General features: G+C 59.0%; 1 protein-coding gene across 3 annotated transcripts; it reads left to right on the top strand.

The window, feature by feature from the left end:
- The first annotated feature begins 11 nt into the window (after positions 1 to 11).
- Positions 12 to 16,750, top strand: THAP4 (THAP domain containing 4). 3 transcript variants are annotated; one of them, XM_060193613.1, is made up of 7 exons: positions 12 to 143; positions 1,724 to 2,811; positions 10,669 to 10,864; positions 14,062 to 14,221; positions 14,644 to 14,753; positions 14,865 to 14,968; positions 16,464 to 16,750. In XM_060193613.1, exons 1-7 carry the CDS (start codon positions 67 to 69, stop codon positions 16,733 to 16,735), a joined length of 2,007 nt encoding a protein of 668 aa, XP_060049596.1. In that variant the 5' UTR covers positions 12 to 66; the 3' UTR covers positions 16,736 to 16,750. The 3 variants fall into 3 exon arrangements, with proteins under 3 accessions (XP_060049596.1, XP_060049597.1, XP_016047578.1); XM_060193614.1 differs by lacking the exon at positions 10,669 to 10,864 and having other exon boundaries at positions 16,464 to 16,689; XM_016192092.2 differs by lacking the exons at positions 12 to 143; positions 1,724 to 2,811; positions 10,669 to 10,864 and adding an exon at positions 12,209 to 12,335 and having other exon boundaries at positions 16,464 to 16,689.
- The last annotated feature ends 874 nt before the right edge of the window (positions 16,751 to 17,624 follow it).

Below are 17,624 nucleotides of genomic sequence, written 5' to 3'. Positions count from 1 at the left end.
GGCCAGTCCCCGCGGCGCGCGCTCTCCGGGGCGGCCGCTTGGTCGGCGCGACCGGCGGCGCCCGCGATGGTGATCTGCTGCGCGGCCGCCAACTGCTCCAACCGGCAGGGCAAAGGGGACAAGCGCGCCGTGTCCTTCCACAGGTGAGCGGCCACGCCCCCCGCCCCCCCCCCCCCGGCCCGGGGAAACTGAGGCCGCGCGGGCCGGGCCGGACGCCGTGAGTCAGCGCGGGCGGTGACCTTGGCCTCCCGGGCCGCCCCGCGCCCCCCGGAACCCGGAACCCCCGAGCCCCCTGCTCCCCAGCCTCCGGCCTTGGTCACCCGGGCTGGGCCACGGGCCTCCGGGGTGCGGGCCCCCCGCGGCCCGGCCCACGGCCACCGGGACACCTGGCCTCTGGACGCCCAGTCCCCGGCCACCCCGGCCTCCCCGGTGCCCGGAACCGTGAGATCGGGAAGCACCCACCCTTCCCGCGCCCCGGGCCTGGGGGCAGCCTGCCTCCCTCCCCTCCCCGCCAGCAGCCAGGTGGAGGCCGCGACAGGTGAGACCTCACAGGGGCCTGGCCGCAACCTGCGAGCACCTGGCCGGTGGAGGGGCGCCCCGGCGACGGTGGCTTCTGCGTTCAGTCTTCTCGGGGGCGCTGAGGACGGGCCTCTGCTTTGGGACTCCTCCAGCTCCAGACCTGAGCTCTGTCTCCATCTCTCTCTCTCTCTCTCTCTCTCTCTCTCTCTCTCTCGCAAGTTCCCCGCCGCGGGCTGGCGTGTTCTCGGGTTCGAGCGCTGCCTGCCGGCCGGTTCAGAACCAACCTGGGCTTCATTCCGAGGCCTGCCACAGCCTGGGACCCCCCAAACCTAATTAAAAGGTTTCCCCCTGGGTTCGAGCCCCCTGGTCCCCACCTGCAGGAGGAAAGCTTCACAAGTGGTGAGGCAGGGCTGCAGGTGTCTCTCTGTCTCTCTCCCTCTCTATCACCCCCTTCCCTCTCAATTTCTGACTGTCTCTATCCGGCAAATAAAGCTTAAAAAAAATTTTTTTTTTTTTTTTAAAAAGTTTCCCAAGAGAGGCCCTGCTCCTGCCCCTGGCCTTATGTGCTGGGGGTTGAGGACGTGGGAAGTGGGGGTCCCAGAGCTGAGACCTTCCTGTGGAGTCCCGGCCCACGGAAGCAGCCTCTGATGCCAGAGAGGGGCAGGTGGCCTCACCGTGGCACCGTGGCCGTCTGGCTCTTGCCCCCAGACCCACCTGCATTTAGAGGGCGCACAGGGAGCAGGCAGGCCACACACATCGCCATCAGCAAGGACCCCTGGGGGGAGAGGGGACTTCACAAGCGGCGTGAAGGCACATCCCTCTCTCTCTCTCTCTCTCTCTCTCTCTACTTCTCTGTCTCTGTAAGAAAGAAAAGAGGTCACAGTGGAAGCCTGGCCTCAGCTGCCTGAGCCCAGCCTGCCGCTGAGCGGTGGTCTGGTCGTTCCGCCCTGGTCCCCACACGGTGAGGGGGTCCTGTACTTCCTCTCCTGGGGCCGCCCTGAGAGTTTCCCGGGCACTCTGCCACCAGCAGATAGCGGTCTTTCCTCCCCGGTGAGACTTGCCCATAGGAGCTCTCCCCGGGGCTTTACTTGCTTTAGGCTGGCACGGCCCGCACAGGTCTGAGAATTCCCAGGGTGCCAGTCTCACTGTTGGTTTCACGGGGGGCACCCTGCCGGCCGCCCCAGCTCTGCCCTTTGCCCCGCAGGTTTCCCCTGAAGGACTCCAAGCGTCTGCTCCAGTGGCTCAAGGCCGTCCAGAGAGAAAACTGGACCCCGACCAAGTACTCTTTCCTCTGCAGCGAGCACTTCACCAAAGACAGCTTCTCCAAGAGGCTGGAGGACCAGCACCGGCTGCTCAAGCCCACGGCCGTGCCCTCCATCTTCCACCTGGCAGAGAAGGGGGAGCCCGGGGCCCATGGGCGAGCGAGACGGAGGGACCCCAGGAAGGCCGCGGGGGGCCTGAGGGGCGAGGCAGCCGGGGCTGCAGGGGCCCCCAGCGGGAGCCCCATGGCCAAGGCCGAGCCCCACAGGGGCAAGCGCACATCCAGGCAGGGTGAGACCACAGGCCAGGAGCAGCCGGCCCCGATGGAAGCCCCGGGACCCGGCAGCAAGGACAACCCGGAGGCCGGCACGGAGGCGGCTCCCGGCAGCCAGGAGGAGGCCGGCGTGTCTCCCCAAGACTCGGCCGCCGCCACCGCCGCCGCCGGGGAGCTGGAAGACCGCGGCGGTGTGTCCGTGGATGACTTTACCCCGCCGGGCTCCGGGGCCTGCAAGTTCATCGGCTCCCTGCACTCCTACAGCTTCTCTTCCCGGCACGCCCGTGAGCGGCCGGCCCTGCCCCGGGAGCCCGTGGACCGCAAGAGGCCCAGGAGGGACGTGGCCGACAGGGTCCCGGCCCCGAGCCCCCCCGGCTCGTCCCTCCCCGCCACGCCGCAGAAGCCCCCCCAGAGCCCCTCAGCGCCGCCGGCCGACGTCCCCCCGAAGCCCGCGGCCGAGGCGGTGCAGAGCGAGCGCAGCGACGCCAGCCCCATGTCCATCAACGAGGTGATCCTGTCGGCGTCGGGCGCCTGCCGCCTCATCGACTCGCTGCACTCCTACTGCTTCTCCTCGCGCCAGAGCAAGAGCCAGGTGTGCTGCCTGCGCGAGCAGGTGGAGAAGAAGAGCGGTGAGCTGCGGAGCCTGCGCCAGCGCGTCAGCCGCTCCGACGGCCGGGTGCGCAAGCTGCAGGCCAAGCTGGACGCGCTGCGGAGAGCCAGCCTCCCGTTCCTCGGCGGCCTGCTGCCCCCCAGCCGCGGTCAGTAGCCACAGGCGGGCGGGGGGGGCGGGTTCGACGCCAAGGGGGCGCCCGGTACCTCCCCACACGCCCTTCCCCACCAGGCCCAGGACCCGAGTGATGGCGGAGGGCGCCTGGCAGTGGCCGTTGGTCTCACGCCCTGCTTCTGTCCAGCCCCCAGCGGCTCTCCTCACTGCCGTGGGAAGGCTGCTTGTTGCCTGTCGGTCCGTCTCCTGTCCTTCCATGTGCCCATCTGAGAACTGGGAGGAAGGGGGGCTGTGTGTTTGCGGCTGTTGCTGCTTCCTGCCCCCCGTTTCATGCTTCAGTTCTTGTGAAGCCGGGCTTCTGGGCCGTCTTTACGTCTCAGAGGTGTGGGTCAAGCACCCTCTGTCACTGACACCTAGGAAGCATCGCCCTGGTCTCATCCCGCTAGCTGCTGTCAGCCTTCCACGCGTACACAGACGGTGCCCAGGTGGTGCCAGGGGGCCGCTCCCCACATCCCTCCTCCTGGCACAGCTACTACCCCCAGGGCTGAGCCCACCCCAGTGCCGTTTCAGAGCCCCCCTCCTTCCCTTCCTGACTCTGTGTGACCAATGTGACTCTTGGTCTGTTCCCTCTGCGAGCACCCCGGCTCTGCCTCCACCGGCCTTGCTACCCTTCTGTCCTGAGCCTCCAGGAGCCCAGAACGGAAAAGGTGGCACTGGGCAAAGCAGTGGGATGTGGGCATTTTTAGAGTGTCATTGTTTCTTTTCTTTTAAAACAAACTTTTAAAATTTTAACTTACTTATTAGATACAGACAGACAAAAATCAAGAAGGAAGGAGGCGGGAGAGAGGGAGAGAGACAGGCCGGGCGGTGGCGCACCTAGTTGAGTGCACATGTTACAGTGCACACGGACCTGGGTTCAAGCCCCCACTCCCCACCTGCAGGGGGGAAAGCTTCACAATTGGTGAAGCAGGTCTGCAGGTGTCTGTCTCTCTCCCTCTCACCCCTTTTCCTCTTGATGTCTGGCTGTCTTTAGCCAATAAATAAAGATTTAAATAAAACTGCATGGCAAGAAAAAACTACTTTTCTTAAAAAAGCGGGGGTAGAGACAGACAATACTGCTTCACCACTCCTGAAGCTTTCCCCCTGCAGATGGAGGCCAGCAGCCTGAACGCAAGTCCTTGTGCGCTGTGACGTGTGTGCTCAAGCAGGTGCCCCACCACCCGGCCCCTTGTTTTCTTCAAGGGCTTTGGTGCAGCCGTGTAAGATGCCCGAGTGGAATCTCACAGCCCTCTGCAGCACAGCTGTTCTCGCCTTGTGACTCAGTGGCCGCAGGAGGCAGGATAAGTCTGGCCACTGGCTACACTGTTCTGCAGGGGAGTCTGGGCTCTGCCCCCATTCCCTGTAGCCAGAGCTGGTCTTGGTGTGCCCAGGAACACAGTGCCAGATGGTTCTTTCAAAGTCTTATCTTTTATTTTATTTTTTTGCACTATCCCCCCCCCCCCCCCCGTTCTCACTGGGGCTCACTGCTACAGATGACCTATTCTTCTTGGTGGCTGTGGCTTTTTCTTTTCTTTGATGGATGGTGATGAGTGACAGAGAAAGGAGAAATATCTGCAGCCCTATTCCACCACTGTGAAGCTTCCCCCCTACAGGTGGGGGGCCGGGGCTTGAACCTGGGTCTTCACGCCTGTATAGTCCCTAAAGTCTTATTTTCAACCTTTTTTTATTTTTTTAATTTTTTATATTTATTTTCCCTTTTGTTGCCCTTGTTTTATTATTATTGTTGTTGTTGTTGTAGTTGTTATTGATGGCGTCGTTGTTAGGACAGAGAGAAATGGAGAGAGGAGGGGAAGACAGAGGGGGAGAGAAAGACAGACACCTGCAGACCTGCTTCACTGCCTTACGCCGGTCCTTGCGCTTTGCGCCACGTGCACTTAGCCCACTGCGCTACCACCCAACTCCCTTCAACCTTTTTTTTTAAGATTTATTTTTGTATTTATCACCTAGAGACAGAGAAATTGAGAGGGAGGGGAACACAGAGAGGGGGAGACACCTGCAGCACTGCTTCACCACTTGTCCTTGAGCACATGACGTGCACTCTACTGAGTGTGCTGCCACCCAGCCCCTTAGGTAGGTAGATTTTTTTTTTTCCCCCTCCTGGATTATCACTGGGGCTCAGTGCCTGCACTGGAAGCCACATCTCCTGGCGGCCATCTTTTTTCCATTGTTGTTCCTGTTATTATTATTGTTGCTGCTGCTTCTGTCGTTGTTAGATAGGACAGAGAGAAATGGAGAGAGGAGGGGAAGACAGAGAGGAGGAGAGAAAGACAGACACCTGCAGACCTGCTTCACTGCCTGTGAAGCGACTCCCCTGCGGGTGGGGAGCCGGGGGCTCGAACCGGGATCCTTGCGCTTTGCACTCCGAGCACTTAAACTGGTGTCCCACCACGCAGCTGCCAGATTGTTGCTTCTTTCCCCGGCACGCTCCTCAGCACTGGCTAGTGGTGCCAGAGACAGAAGCTGGGACCTCGGAGTCTTTGCAGAACCTGGGTGCTGACTCCCGCCAGAGCTCACTTATTAGTGAGAGAGAAGCAGGGCTTCCCTAGCACATGTGCTGCCGTGACGGCATCGGGGCCTTGCCCACTGGACTGCTCTACGCTTTATCTCCTTTCCCCTTCTGTGGGCCCAGCTCGGTCGGTAGCCATTTGCAGCTGTGATTGCTACCGAGTTCAGATTTGCTCCTGCTGCTGTTTTCTTTTCTTTCTTTCTTTTTTTTTTTTTTTTAAGATTTTATTTATTTATTCATGAGAAAGACAGGAGGAGAGAGAGAAAGAACCAGACATCACTCTGGCACATGTGCTGCTGGGGATTGAACTCAGGACCTCATGCTTGAGAGTCCGATGCTTTATCCACTGCGCCACCTCCCGGACCACTGTTTTCTATTTTCATTTGGTTAGCTGAGGCTTTCTTGTTTCTCTTCCTGTTCTCCTGGGTGCCTTTCCCCTCTGAATAGTAAGCTTGTGGATTTATCTTGCCGGCCATGTTGCCTGCCATCCCCCTGCATCCCGCCTCCGCCCCAGGTCAGATCTTCCCAGGGAAGCGGCTTGGGACTCTGGACCAAGTGGTTACTTTGTTCCGGGGTTTACCGTAACTAGTCTGGTGTGTTCCACCCAAACCTCCCAGGCTGCTTTTAGGCTGCCGAGGGGGTGAGGACAGGCACCCATTCTGATAGCCCCGTACTTGTCTGCAGAGCCTGGCTGGAGAAGGAAAGGCAGGCGGGACTCGGCCCATCCAGAAGTGGAGCCCAGGGCCCCAAAGGAGGTGGGGGGAGAGCTGAGTAGAGAGTCTCTGCAGGGAGGAGGATGCTTGGCAGGGTGGGGCCTGCTAGGAGGGATGCTGGCTGGACGGCCACACGGGGTCACTGGAGACCGCTGTGCTGTGCTGATGGCTCTCTCTGCAGAGAGGGGCGGGGTACTCCTGAGCTGGAGGCTGGGCCGTGCGCAGAGCAGAGTGTGGGAGAGGCCCCGGGGGTGGCCTCCAGCGCGCCTCTGCTGAGGGCCCTGGGCACTGAATGTGCGCCGTTGGAGTCCTGGGTCCTTGTGTTTCCCCCTTGCCGACTGGGCGCCCTGCCCCTGCCCTGCCTGCTGGGCGCCCGGCCCGAGGCTCTGGTTTCAGGAGGCTGGGGGGGGGGGGTTCGGCCCTAGTGCTCAGCCCGAGCCCTGTGCCCCGGAGTCCCACCTGTGTTAGCTGCACCATGGCCTCTGGGCAGGAGGCTGTGTGTGTCCCCCACCTCAGCTCTCCGTGCCCACCCTTCCTGAGAGTGACCCAGGCTGCTCAGCCCCCACCCACAGCCTGCTTCTCCTCACACCCACCCTCATTCCTGGTGTGTGTGTGTGTGTGTGTGTGTGTGTGTGTGTGTGTGTGTGTCTTTGTGTGTATCCGTCCATCCGTCCATCCACACAGAAGGATCTGTGCCCTATTCTCCAGGCAGTGCCGTGCTGGGCCTTGTGCTTGGTCAGCTGTGTGCTCTCCCAGGTGAACTGCCTCCAAGCCTCTTAGCCTGTTTTCTTTTAAACTTCTTGCCGTTGAAGGTCTTATGTTTTAGGTCCGAGGCTCCTTTTTTATTTTTTTTTATTTTTTAGTTAATATTTCTGTGTGGTCTGAGGTAAGGGTCCAGCTTCATTCTCTGGCACCTGGACTCTAGGTTTCTCAACACTGGTGAAAAGACTCTCCTCACCCACCAGACGGCCTTGCACCCTTGTCTGAAATCACCAGGGTTTCTGGGCTGTGTCCTGTCCTGTTGCTCTGAACTCTGGACACTGCTTCCACGTAGCTTAGTTAGGTTTTTTTTTTTAAATATTTATTTATTCCCTTTTGTTACTCTTGTTGTTTTATTGTTATAGTTTTTTATTATTGTTGTTGTTGTTATTATTGCTGTCGTTGTTGGATAGGACAGAGAGAAATGGAGAGAGGAGAGGAAGACAGGGGGAGAGAAAGATAGACACCTGCAGACCTGCTTCACCGCTTGTGAAGCGACTCCCCTGTAGGTGGGGAGCCGGGGGCTCGAACCGGGATCCTTCCGCCGGTCCTTATGCTTTGTGCCACCTGCGCTTAACCTGCTGCACTACTGCCCAACTCCCAGCTTAGTTAAGTTTTGAAGTTGGGAAGCCTGGATCCTTCAATTCCGTCCTTTCCCAGAATTCTTGTGGTTATTCTGCCCCCCCCCCCCCAATTCATCTGGAATCCTGTGAGGTTGTTTGGTTTTTCCCAGAGCCCTGCTCAGCTATTCCCCATGTAAGTGTCAGGAGTGAGCCTTCTGCGTAGCCGTTTCACTGTCTCCCCAGCCCTTCTGTGGTGTGTTTCTGTGTTTTTTCCCCAGCACAGGGTGTCTCCCTTTATTGACTTATTATTCTTCCTTTCTTACATGTTTTGTAGCTCTAGTTGTACAAAGATCTCACTTCCTTGCTAACTTAACCCTTAAGTCTTTTATTCTCTTGGATACTCTTGCAGAAAGAGCTGTTCCTGTAATTTCCTTTTTCCTTTGTTTGTTTACCAGAGCACTGATCAGCTCAGGTTTATTGTGGTGTAGGGGATTGAACCTGGGACTTTGGAGCCTAACCATTATGCTGTCTACCCCTGCCCTGTAATTTCCTTCCTCATACTGCTCATTGTGTCAGAGAAACACACCTGGTTTTCCTGTGGACATTGTATCCTGCTAATCTGAGTTCAGGTTGTCTTGTTTCATCTTGTTTTGTTTTTTCCTAGCAGCATTTCTGTGGGGTCCTGAGGGTTGTCTTTACGTAAGAGCATATCATCTGCAAGCAGAGGGTCTCTCTTCTTTCCCACTGGGGTGTCTTTTCATCTTCCTGTCTGGCTGCTCTGGCTGGCCCTGGCCCTGCGTTGTCCGCCCGTGGTGGGTGGCGGGCTGGGCATCCTTGTGTTGCTCCCCGTTTGCGGGGGCTGCTGCATCTCCACCGTCGAGAACGTCTTGTTGTGGGTGTCCTCACCTGCCTGACGCTGCGCTGGTCCCTCCTGTTGCCGTCCCATTGGGTCTTTCTGTCACAAGGCGCTACCGCCTTTAGTCTGTGCTGTTCATTCAGCTGGTATGTCTGTCACACTGATGAATGATTGACAGCTCTTTGGGGTCGCCTGTCCTCGAATCCCAGGCATAGATCCCTCCTGCTGGTGAGGTTGCAGAGCTCTGCTTGCGCTCTCGGTGCCTGCTCGCAGTAGTTCCCTCTCCCCTCGCCCAGTGTGGTACTTACTGCGTGCTGTAGTCACACCGGGCGCTATTGTTACTGGCATAAGGGAAAGGAAATGCTTTGCCATCGACCTCATCTAATCCCCCCTGCTCTCCTTGTCCCGTGTACGCTGTCACCCTCTCCCCCTCCCCTCCCTCCCCTCTCGGGGCACCTGTGCAGCACTGAGCCCGTTTGTGTAGGGTTCTGCTCCTCTTCGTCTTGGCTCCCTAGTGAGGCCGCTCCTCCCCTCCCCTCCCCTCCCCAGCTTCTTTCAAGCTTCTCTGGCACTTTGGCGAGGCATCTGCTAGAGAGAGAGAGCGCGAGCCAGAGCACCACTGCTTCCTGTGCGGCGCTGGGGGTCGGCTTGGTAGCTCCCGTTGAGGGCCCTATGCCTTATCCACGGCACTGCTTCCCAGGCCACAGTCTTTACTAATTTTTTCTCTCTGTTTTATTATTTGCTTGCTAGGACAGAGAAAAACTGAGAGGGGAAGGGGAGACAGAGAGACACCTGCAGATCTGCTTCACCGCTCGAGAAGCTCCCTCCCTGAAAGGAGGGCCGGTGTCTTCAACCTGTATCCACGTGCGTTGCACTGTGTGCGCTCAACCAGGTGTGCCACGGCCCCAGCCACTTTTTTTTAAAGGACATTTTCATTTTACATTTAAAATATACTTTATGGGGGTCGGGCAGTAGCGCAGCGGGTTAAGCACACATGGCGTGAAGCGCAAAGACCCACTTAAGGATCCCAGCTCGAGCCCCCGGCTCCCCACCTGCACAGGGGTTGCCTCACAAGCAGTGAAGCAGGTCTGCAGGTGTCTGTCTTTCTCTCCCCCTCTCTGTCTTCCCCTCCTCTCTCCATTTCTCTCTGTCCTGTCCAACAACAACAGCAATGGCAACAACAATAATGACCACAACAAGGGCAACAAAATGGGAAAATAGTGGCCTCCAGGAGCAGGGGATTCGTGGTGCAGGCACAGAGCCTCAGCGATAAATATATATATATAAATAAATATATATACTTTATTTCTCTTTTTTAAATTTATTTCTTTATTGGGGAATTAATGTTTTACATTCAACAGTAAATACAATAGTTTGTACATGCATAACATTCCCCAGTTTCCCATTTAACAGTACAACCCCCACTATGTCATTTATCATCCTTCATGGACCTGTATTCTCCCCACCCACCCACCCCAGGTTTATTTATCTTTAAATGAAAGACACAGAGAAAGATGCAGACAGACCAGAGGCCTGCTCAGCTCTGGCCGATGGTGGTGCTGGGGACTGGACCTGGGAGCTCAGAGCCTCAGGCAGGAGGGCCGCTAGCATAGCTGTCATGCAGTCTACCCCTCCCACGCCATGTTCATGAGGGAGAGGGCAGCACCCTGGCACGGGGCGCGCGTAGGGTCAGGCCGGGACCCTGCTGCTTGCGCCTCACGCTTCACCCACTGCGCCTGCCTCCAGGGCCAGGTGTTCGCCCGAGTTGTTTTCTGAGCCTCTGCACCTGTGGCCTCTCTGTGACTGGCAGGCAGGCGCTCAGTTCCACGCCTTCGCCTGTTCGTCCCATCTCTCCTCTCTCATCTTCTACCCCCCCACCCTCTCTGCCCTTGCTCTGGGGAGACTCCTGGACGGCCTTGCCCCTTCCTGTCCCGCAGAGGCGTTCGCTGTTCCTCTGTCTCACACATTCCCGCTTGTCCTGATCCTGACTGGGCCCTCGGCAGGTGACTCACACCGACCCCTGAGTTTGATCTTCCCAGAACCCCTGCCACGTCCGAGGCGGGCACTGGTGCTGGCTCTGTCTCCCCGGTCGTGTTTTTCTTGACAAGAGGGGAGCTTTGTCATCTTTTTGAAAGGGGCTTGAAACGGGGGACCAGGCCTCACCCAGGGGTGTCCCAGGCCCTGGACTGTGTGTACCCCCTCTCCAGTGCTGAAGGTGAGCCCGGGTTCAGTCCCTTTGCTGTGTCTCTCCTCCCCCCAGCCTCTGGGTCCTCTGGAAGCTCCTTCCCTGGAGTTGCACCTTGGGGCGTCTCCGGCCTAATCCCTGTTATTGTTCTGGGGCCCTGGCATGGCGAGGCCCTCCCTGTATGGATTAAGTTTCAGCCTTCCCAGAGCCTGTGCGACTTCACAGATGTCTCTTTCCTTTCTTCCCCAGCTTGGGTGAGACGGAGCCTTGGTAAAGTGCCCACTATGCACCCCAGCCGTTTGGGAGAATGTGCAGCTGGCTTCAAAACCAACTGCCAGCCTGAGATTCTCTCCTTCCCCCACCTTCCTCCTCATTTGTTTTTTTTTAACCAGAGCACTCTACAGCTCTGGGTCATAGGATTGAACCTGGGACTTCAGAGCCTCAGGTATGAAAGTCTTGTGCAGAACCACGGTGTTGTCTCCCCTCCTGAGAATCTCATGGGCGAGCCGTGGGGTTCCTGGAGGTAAAGCCCATGAAGGGGCCTCCTCTGCAACCACAGCCTCCAGCGTGCCCACCTCCATGCTTCTTGCTCTCACCGAGCCTTCCCAGCAGCTCTCGAGAGCTCCTGTGTCCCGTGACCCTGTCCCCACTGACATGGCTGAGGACCCCCGTGTCAGAACCGAGGGCCCCCCTCGGTTTGGTGACACCAGTCTTAGTAATTGACCACGCTACCAAATGCTGCCACTACTCCCGCTTGTTTTCTCCTCTGTTTAAAAAATATTAGTTATGGTGGTCTGGGAGGGGGCGCAGTGGATAAAGCATCGGACTCTCAAGTATGAGGTCCTGACTGAGTTCAGTCCCCGGCAGCACATGTACCAGGGTGATGTCTGGCTCTTTCTCTCTCCTCCTATGTTTCTCATTAACAAATTTAAAAAGTTTAAATATATATATATATTAGTTATGTATTGCATAGAGCAGACAGAAATCCATAGGGAAAATGGACGATAGACACCTGCAGCCCTGCTTTACCACTTGCAAAGTTTCTCCCCTGCAGGTGGGGACCAGGAGCTTGAACCCTGGTGTGCTCAGCGGGGCACACCACTGCCCGGCCCCAGTCCTGCCTGCTTTTCAGTCGGCTTTGGGTTGACACGGTCACATCTGCCACAGCATCTGCAGAGAGTCACTGTCTGGTTTCCTTCGGTGTCTTGCGGGAGCACTGGCTGCTTCCCGTCCGTCTGCCCCGCCTGCTCTGCGCGGGTGACAGAGTGTGACGGGCTGTCATCCACAAAATGTTTCCTGTGGCGAGATCTGGCTCGGTAGTTGAGGGTTTCTAAACTTCTGGGTTCAGCTGGAGCTCATGTGGGAACTCTGCCTCTTGTCTGTGTCTTGGGTAGGGACAGAAGTCAAGAGGGAAGGGGAAGTAGAGACAGACAGACGCCTGCAGTGCTGCTTCGCCAGTCATGAAACTTGCCCTCGGCAGCTGAGACGGGCTTGAGCCCGAGCCCCTGTACGTCATGAGGAGACTGCCGCCTGCCCCTCCCTTTTCCTTCTCCTTCTCCTCTTTGTATTTTATTTGATAGGATAGAGAGAAAGAGAGGCTCCTTCGGTCCGGCCTCGCTGCAGGGCTGGGTCTTTGCGAGTGGCATCCTGCGCCCACGCTGGGTGCCCCACCATCTGCCCCCCACCTGCCAGGTGCCACGGCGCCACTTTGCTTGTGCACAGTGGGGAAACCTGCTTTCAGAGCCGTGCCAGAGGGCTGTGCCCACCTGCCCCCCCCCCCGCCCTTCCAGACAGCGGCCTTTCCCCAGGTCACGCCCTTGGTGCGGAACTACAGTTCCCAGAAGGCTCCGGGAGTGGGCACACCCTGAGCTGGGCTGGCAGGTGCAGACATTTCCTCGCGGCTCCCCGTCAGATGGGTAAGCCTGCTCTCCCCTGCGTGGCCAAACAGCGGGTAAGCGTGGATTGCGATTGTCACAGAAGGCAGACGAAATCAGAAAAAGCCTGGCAGAGCCAGGTGAGCCAGGCCGGGGTGATAGGCGGGTCCCTCCCGCAGTCCTCCACCTGACTCCCCGCCCGGCTCCCTAGCAAGCGTCCCTGCGGCATCTGTCGCTGAGGACGGAGCCGGGCGGCTTCTGGCACACAGGTGCCCCTGCCCGCCTGCAGCAACAGGCCAGGCACCCCTCGTCTGTGCCCGGGACAGAGTTCCGAGTAAAGGGTGGCGCTAAGTGCTCCCACAGCGGGCAGTGAGACAGAGTCCCCACTTCACCCCCTCCCCTCCCGTCTGCACCCCTGCCCCCTCGTCCCAGGCACTCGGGCTGCTGCCCAGGCCCCACCCCACTCTCAAGCCCAGCAGAGTCTCAGGAATGCACATTTCTGGGCTCCATCTCCAGGAGCTTCTGCCCCTGTGCTAGACCCAGACATGGGGCTGTGCTTTCTGGAAGCAGTGTTCCTCTCTGACCACGTACGAGGTTCATTTCCCTGAACCTTCCAGAAGAGCTCGACAGCCTAGCACAGGTCAGACCGTTTCTCTCCTTTGTCTCTCCCCAGAGCTCTAGAGCCTCACACGTGTGAGTTTGCCTTTTCAGTCAGAGGAACGGAGGAAGGGTGAGCCAGACACACAGCACAGCACCAGGGCCGCCCCTGTGCCGTATCCGCTCCCTCCCCTGCAGTGCTGGTGCTCGGTCCTGAGCCGTATGCCTCCCGCCAGCAGCACCCGGCCTCGCTACTTGCCTTGCCCTCAGTGGAGCAGAGGCTTGGCACACATCCCCCTCGCCGCCAGCCCCCCTGACTCAGCCGTCCTCTGCCTGTGGCCGAGGCCTGCTCCCTCTGCCTTCCCGGTGTGCCCCAGGGCCAGCGGACACGCTGTTCCACTCCACAGGCCCAGGTCCTGAGATGCCTGTGTGCCTGGTCTATTTTAGGAAGCTTCTCCCCCCACAGCCTCAGGTCTTGCTGTGTGATCCAGTCAGGACGTTTCCCTGTCAACACCAGAGCTCGGGTGTGTTCTTCTTGGCTCCTCTGTTGAGCTCTGCCTGCTATGGCTTCAGATCTCTCAGCCCGGCTTCCCCCAGGGGCGTCTGCGTGGCTCCTGACCTCGGGGACAAGACCGAGTAGTGGCCGCGGCCTGCTCCCTGCTCCTCCGCGGCTGCTGGCTGCTGGCATCTGCACACCAGGCTTGGCACCACAGCCGGGCCCAGCGCTCGCTGCTGTTCCTCTCTGCTTCCCCTTCAACCCCCATCTCTCCTGAAGTCTGTCTTGTGCTCACGCCCTGGGACAGTGCTGTCCCCAGTGCTGAGAAGCCCTCAGAGCGCTGCCCAGGAGGCAGAGCCCACCCACGGGGGTCGCTGGGAGGGCACAAGAAGCAGGCAGAACTGACTTCCACGTGTGAACCAACCTGGCGTCCCCTAGAGCAGTGGCACTTAGATGTGGAGATGGCCGAGGACCTGTTTGGGGCCGGGGTGTGGAGCAGCCTCAGGTGGGACAGCGGGATGAAGGCAGCCTCGCATGCCATGGGGCAGGGCTGTCCCCCGGGGGCCCCACCGGAGCTCCTTGCAGCCCACCTCCAGTCTCGCCCACAGGGACACTCCAGACCACCCACCTGAGGCCTTCTGCTGCCCCTCTCACTTCTCTGGCCTCTGCCCACAGAGCCCCCCAGGATGAGCCCGGTGGTGGAGCCGCTGTCCTGGATGCTGGGGACCTGGCTGTCGGACCCGCCGGGCGCCGGCGCCTTCCCCACGCTGCAGCCCTTCCGGTACCTGGAGGAGGCCCACATCTCCCACGTGGGCCAGCCCATGCTCAACTTCTCGTGAGTCGGGGTCCTGCAGCTGGGGCCAGAGGCTTGTTGGCCCGGGTGTGGAGATGGAGAAATGTGTGCGCCCCTGGCTCCCTCCCGGTCCCCCGGTGTCACCAGGCGGGGGGGGGGGGGGAGCTGTACCCCACGACTCTGAGGATGAGGCCTGTCCTCCCCAGTATCACCGAGGATATCACTCCGGTTTTGGTGACCGCTGAGCCATCTGGGGGGGCTCAGATTCTCACTGACCCACAGATCTCAGGTTCCCCCACCTTCTCTGTCCTCTGAGGGGCTGCAAGGGCTGGGGAGACACATTTTCAGTGAGGAGAGCCGGGCCTGTCCTCAAGGCCGTGACCGTCACTGCAGCCATCAGGTGGGGGCCGGGGAGCCTGGAGGGGGTGCTCACTCAGCTGGCTGCCCACCCCCACCGGCCGCAGGTTCAATGCCTTCCACCCCGACACGCACAAGCCCCTGCACCGGGAGTGCGGCTTCATCCGCCTCAAGCCCGACACCAACAAGGTGGCCTTCATCAGCGCCCAGAACACAGGTACTGCCCTGGGGGGGCTGGGCACTTGGGGGTCACAGTCCTGCTGGGGCTCCCTGATGTGGGGGGGAGGGCGGCAGGCGTTCAGGGCTGGCACTTCCCCCCTGCCCCCAGGCATCGTGGAAGTGGAAGAAGGCGAGGTGAACGGGCAGGAGCTGAGCATCGCCTCTCGGTCCATCGCCAGGATCTCATTCTCCAAGGAGCCCCACGTGGAGCAGGTGAGCCCCTGCTGGGCCATCTGTCCCTCCCACTCAGCTCAGGAGCCCGGCCCCAGGTCCCCGGGTTCCAGCCCCCTTGGCTTGAGCTGCCCCCGCTGCAACTCCCCTCTAGCTGAAGGCGGGTCTCCCCATCTCCAAGCTCTGCTTGTTCCTTTCCCGTGTTACCTCTGCTCTGACTGTCTGGGCTTTGCTGCCTGCCTCCCTCCCTCCTGCTGGCTTTGGGTCCAGGCAGCGCTCCAGGCTTCCCTGGGAAGCCAGACAGCCCTTTGCATCTTCTGTTTAAGTGGAAGCAGTCGCTTCTAGGGACAGATTTTCCCTAGAGCCAGTTTTGATCTGCTGTCTTTTTGTTTTCAGTCATCTCTGAATATTTCCTAATCCTTCCCCCCCACGCACACACACACACACACAATTTCTTCTTTGATCTCTTTTTTTTATACCAGAGCACTGTTCAGCTCTGACTTATGGTGGTGTGGGGGATTGAACCTGGGACCTGAGAGCCTCAGGCATGAAAGTCTCTTTGCATAACCATTCTGCTATACCCCTACCCCTCTGATCCGTTTATTAAGGACTGTGTCACTCAGGCCGGGCAGTGGGGCGCCTGGTAGAGCATACACGTTACCTCACTCAAGGACCCAGCCTTGGTCTCTGAGGCCTTTAAACAGACCCCCACCCCCACCCCCGCCTGCCCAAGTCTGGCTTTCCTGGCTGCTTCTCTGCTCAGGCGGTCGATAGCATCTCTGTCTGGATGCTAGAATGCTGGGGACCCTGGGGACCTCCCCCTACTGCCCGCACAGTCCAGGCTCAGGAGGGGCACAGACGCCATCCAGCCGGGTGCCGTGAGAGGGATCCCTTGCTGACAGGAGAAGCGCCAGCAGGGGCAGGAGGGAGGCCACCCGTCGGGATGCTCACATCACCTGCATCAGGGCCTGGGGGTCCTGGCCAGCACGTGGGAGCATACAGAGGGGAAGCTTCATGACGGGTGGGGCTGTGCCATGTGTCTCTACCACTCTGGAAAAAGGGGAAGGGTCTGATGGGAGAGGTGGAGTCTTGTGGGCTCTGTGCCCCAGCAAGAAGAACGAAAGGGAGAGAGAAGGCAGGCTAGGGAGACAGCATAACGATTTTGCAAAGACTCATGCCTGACATGAGTCAACAAGGGCAACAAAAGGGAATAAATAAATATTTTAAAAAATACAGCTGAGCTCCCTCAGTAGCGCTCACACTTTAGCTGGGTTCAGGCTTGTCTCTGTCTCTTACCCTCAAACCGGAAGAGAGAGGAGAGCACCGTGCGGGCACAGAGCCCTGGGTGGCAACAACAAGGCCCAGGCTGAGATGAGACCACCCATGTCCCCTGGCCATGCAGGGGCAGGCCAGTCCCCTTGGTGCCCACAGGCTGCATGGGGGGAACACTGCTGTCCAGGCTGTGATGGGGGGGGCAGGAGGGCAGGTCCCCGTGGCTCCAGTGGCTCCAGGAAACCCCGCGGCTGCTGTCCTGCAGATCACTCGCAAGTTCCGGCTGAATTCCGAAGGCAGACTGGAGCAGACGGTCTCCATGGCAACCACCACCCAGCCGCTGACGCAGCACCTTCACATCACCTACCGGAAGGTGACCCCGTGACCCGCCGCCACGGGCACTGCTGTGTGGGGTGGGTGTGCCCTCGGCTGCCGGCCACCCAGGCTCCTGTGACGGCAGAGAAAAACCAAATAAAAGGCCTTTATTTTTACGGCTGGGCGTTGATCTGGGGAGCACCGTGTGGTCCTGGGTGGTGAGGGTATGGGGGCTGGCTCTTCTAGAGCGACCCTGGCCTGGCCTGGCCTCGGGGCGGGGGGCTATCGGCCTCAGTGGGGCGTAGGACCCGAGCTGCTCCCTCTGGTCACGTGTGACGTGTGAGGCCTCCAGGTTCTGGGGGAGGCAGCCAGCCTGAGAATGTCTGCCCTCATCACTGACCCCCCCCACCATGTGACCCAGAGGGCCTCCCTAGGTGTCCTGCTGGTGTCCCTGCCCGGAGAAAGCAGTCCCCACTTGGAGAGACTCACAGCCCTGCCAGCAGGTTCAAGTCAGGCTCAGAGCCCAGGACCCCTCACTGCCCCTTCCCTACAGCCCGAGCTTGCCCACAGCATCAGCTTACCCTGGCCAGCTTTTTCGGTTTAAGATATAATTATTCACTGCCCGGTGGTGGCACCTCTGGCTGAGCGCATATTACAGAACAAAGGAAGCCAGGTTCAAGCCCCCGGTCCCCACCTGCAGGGAGAGGGAAGCTTGATGAGCAGTGAAGCAGGGCTGCGGTGTCCGTCTCTCTCCCTGTCTGTGTGTCTTTTTCCCCCTCCAAATTTCTCTCTATTCACTAAGAAAATAAAAATACAAAAATTTAAAAGTATATAGTGGTCCAGGAGGTGGTGCAGTAATAAAGCTTTGAACTCTCAAGCATGAGGTCCTGAGTTCAATCCCTGGCAGCACATGTGCCAGAGTGACGTCTGGTTCTTTCTCTCTCTCCTGTTTTCCTCTTTAATAAATAAAATCTTTAAAAAAAAAAATGCACATGGCAGGGAGCTCAGCAGGTTAAGCGCACGTGGCACAAAGTACAAGGACCGGCGTAAGGATCCCAGTTCGAGCCCCCGGCTCCCCACCTGCAGGGGAGTCACTTCACAGGCGGTGAAG

This window comes from Erinaceus europaeus, chromosome 7 (assembly GCF_950295315.1).
Source record: "Erinaceus europaeus chromosome 7, mEriEur2.1, whole genome shotgun sequence".
Taxonomy (NCBI): domain Eukaryota; kingdom Metazoa; phylum Chordata; class Mammalia; order Eulipotyphla; family Erinaceidae; genus Erinaceus; species Erinaceus europaeus.
This window is presented reverse-complemented; position numbering and strand designations above follow the sequence as displayed.